Raw genomic sequence first — 1601 nt, 5'->3', positions numbered from 1 at the left:
TCAGGTATATGGTTTGGTTATTTTTTGGTGACGAAAACTCAAAACTTGCCGTGTGTGCAATGCTACCATTTCTTTATTTATTATATCTAAAAACCACAAAAATCAATGGAAACATATACATGCATGTAGCAGTTTGACGGAAACTAAACGCGGTCAAGAAAGGAATGTTGAGAAAATATGGATGCAATAACATACTCCTGTGCAAGCAATAGAGCACTTTGGACACAAAAACAAATTAATGGAATGTTGGGTGTCTCTCTCTCTCACACACTTTATGTAAAAGGATAGGCAAGAAAACGACACGACGACCACGTATATATCTGTCTCTATATAGTGATATTGAGAAAATATGGATGCAATAACATACTCCTGTGTATCTGACGATAATATAAATAAAACGAGTAGACCAAGAGAAAAAAATGAGTAGTTGCTTGAAACCTGATGAGTGTCGTCATTATTCCTCCCAATGCAACATCAACAGTTCATTCAATAAAGCAAAAGTAACAGCTAGACATGACGAAATAAACTCAACGAACGGGAACAGACGATGCTACTACTGCTACTACATACTCCACTAATCTAGCTAGTAGTGCTGATTTGCGTTGCTAATACTCAATTAATTAGCAGGGCAAGCTAATCTCAGAATGGTAACGGGAGCTAGCTAGGCTATAGCTAGGCGTGGGTGTAGAGCGAGGCGAGGCTTCGTCGGCAGCGGGCGCAGGAGAACCTGCGCTTGTTCTTGACGCACAGCGGCAGGCAGCAGAGCACCCGCCGCACGCTCTCCACGTCCGTGGCCACCACCGCGCCGCCGCACCGCGGGCACGCCCCCGGCGCCTTCTGCTCCGCCGTCACCGTCTCCTCCGCCACGCCGCAGCACGCCGCCGCCATTGACGACTTTGCCATATTATGTCCTTCTCCTGCTAGCTATACGACGTCGTCCTCGCCTCGCCGTGTGAACCTCTCTTTCTCTGTGTGTTTATTTCTACCTCAACGGCTAGCTAGCAAGAAGGTTCTTTGAGGTTGTGGGAAGCGAGGCGAGAAGTGAGATATAGCTGGGAGAAGAGAGTGGGAGACAAGATGCGGACACAGCACAGGGAGGAAGAAAGGAGATCCCAGACCAGGAGCTATACCTACCTAGCGACGGTCGTGCATGTGAGCGAGTGTGCAATGTGTGTATGTGCACCTAGCGCGTTGTAGTGTTGGGAATTGGGTCGGGTCGAGTGGGTCCATCCAAGAAATTTGTGTTTCGTGTAAAACGAGTTTAGACTAGAAAAGCTCAAAAAAAAAAACTTTTTGACCGTGTTGTGCCAGGTCGAAGTGTAAAAACAGTAGTCCAACTCGGTCCTAAACCACGTCGTGCCTTCGTTGAGTCGTGCCGGTTCAAGCCCGACTCATATATTTGACCATATAAAATTAAAATATTACAACCAAATAAAAGTTAATAGCTTATTAAATTAAAGATATTAAACAATCTTAGCATCATTTGACTACATAAACTCTAAATATCATAACAATATAAAGTCGATAGCATACTAAATTAAAGAAATTAAATAACTTAAGTTTTATTGGGCCGTGCTGGGCTCGACGGGCCAAAATTTAAG

At 44.5% G+C, this 1601-nt stretch overlaps 1 protein-coding gene across 1 annotated transcript; it reads right to left on the bottom strand.

The window, feature by feature from the left end:
* Positions 1-402: 402 nt before the first annotated feature.
* LOC100275295 (Methionyl-tRNA synthetase) lies at positions 403-1185 on the bottom strand. The gene has a single exon (XM_008664544.3). The coding sequence runs from the start codon at positions 901-903 to the stop codon at positions 673-675; it is 231 nt and encodes a 76-aa protein (XP_008662766.1). The 5' UTR covers positions 904-1185; the 3' UTR covers positions 403-672.
* Between the last annotated feature and the right edge of the window lie 416 nt (positions 1186-1601).

The sequence above is a fragment of the Zea mays genome, chromosome 10 (assembly GCF_902167145.1).
Source record: "Zea mays cultivar B73 chromosome 10, Zm-B73-REFERENCE-NAM-5.0, whole genome shotgun sequence".
NCBI lineage: Eukaryota > Viridiplantae > Streptophyta > Magnoliopsida > Poales > Poaceae > Zea > Zea mays.
This window is presented reverse-complemented; position numbering and strand designations above follow the sequence as displayed.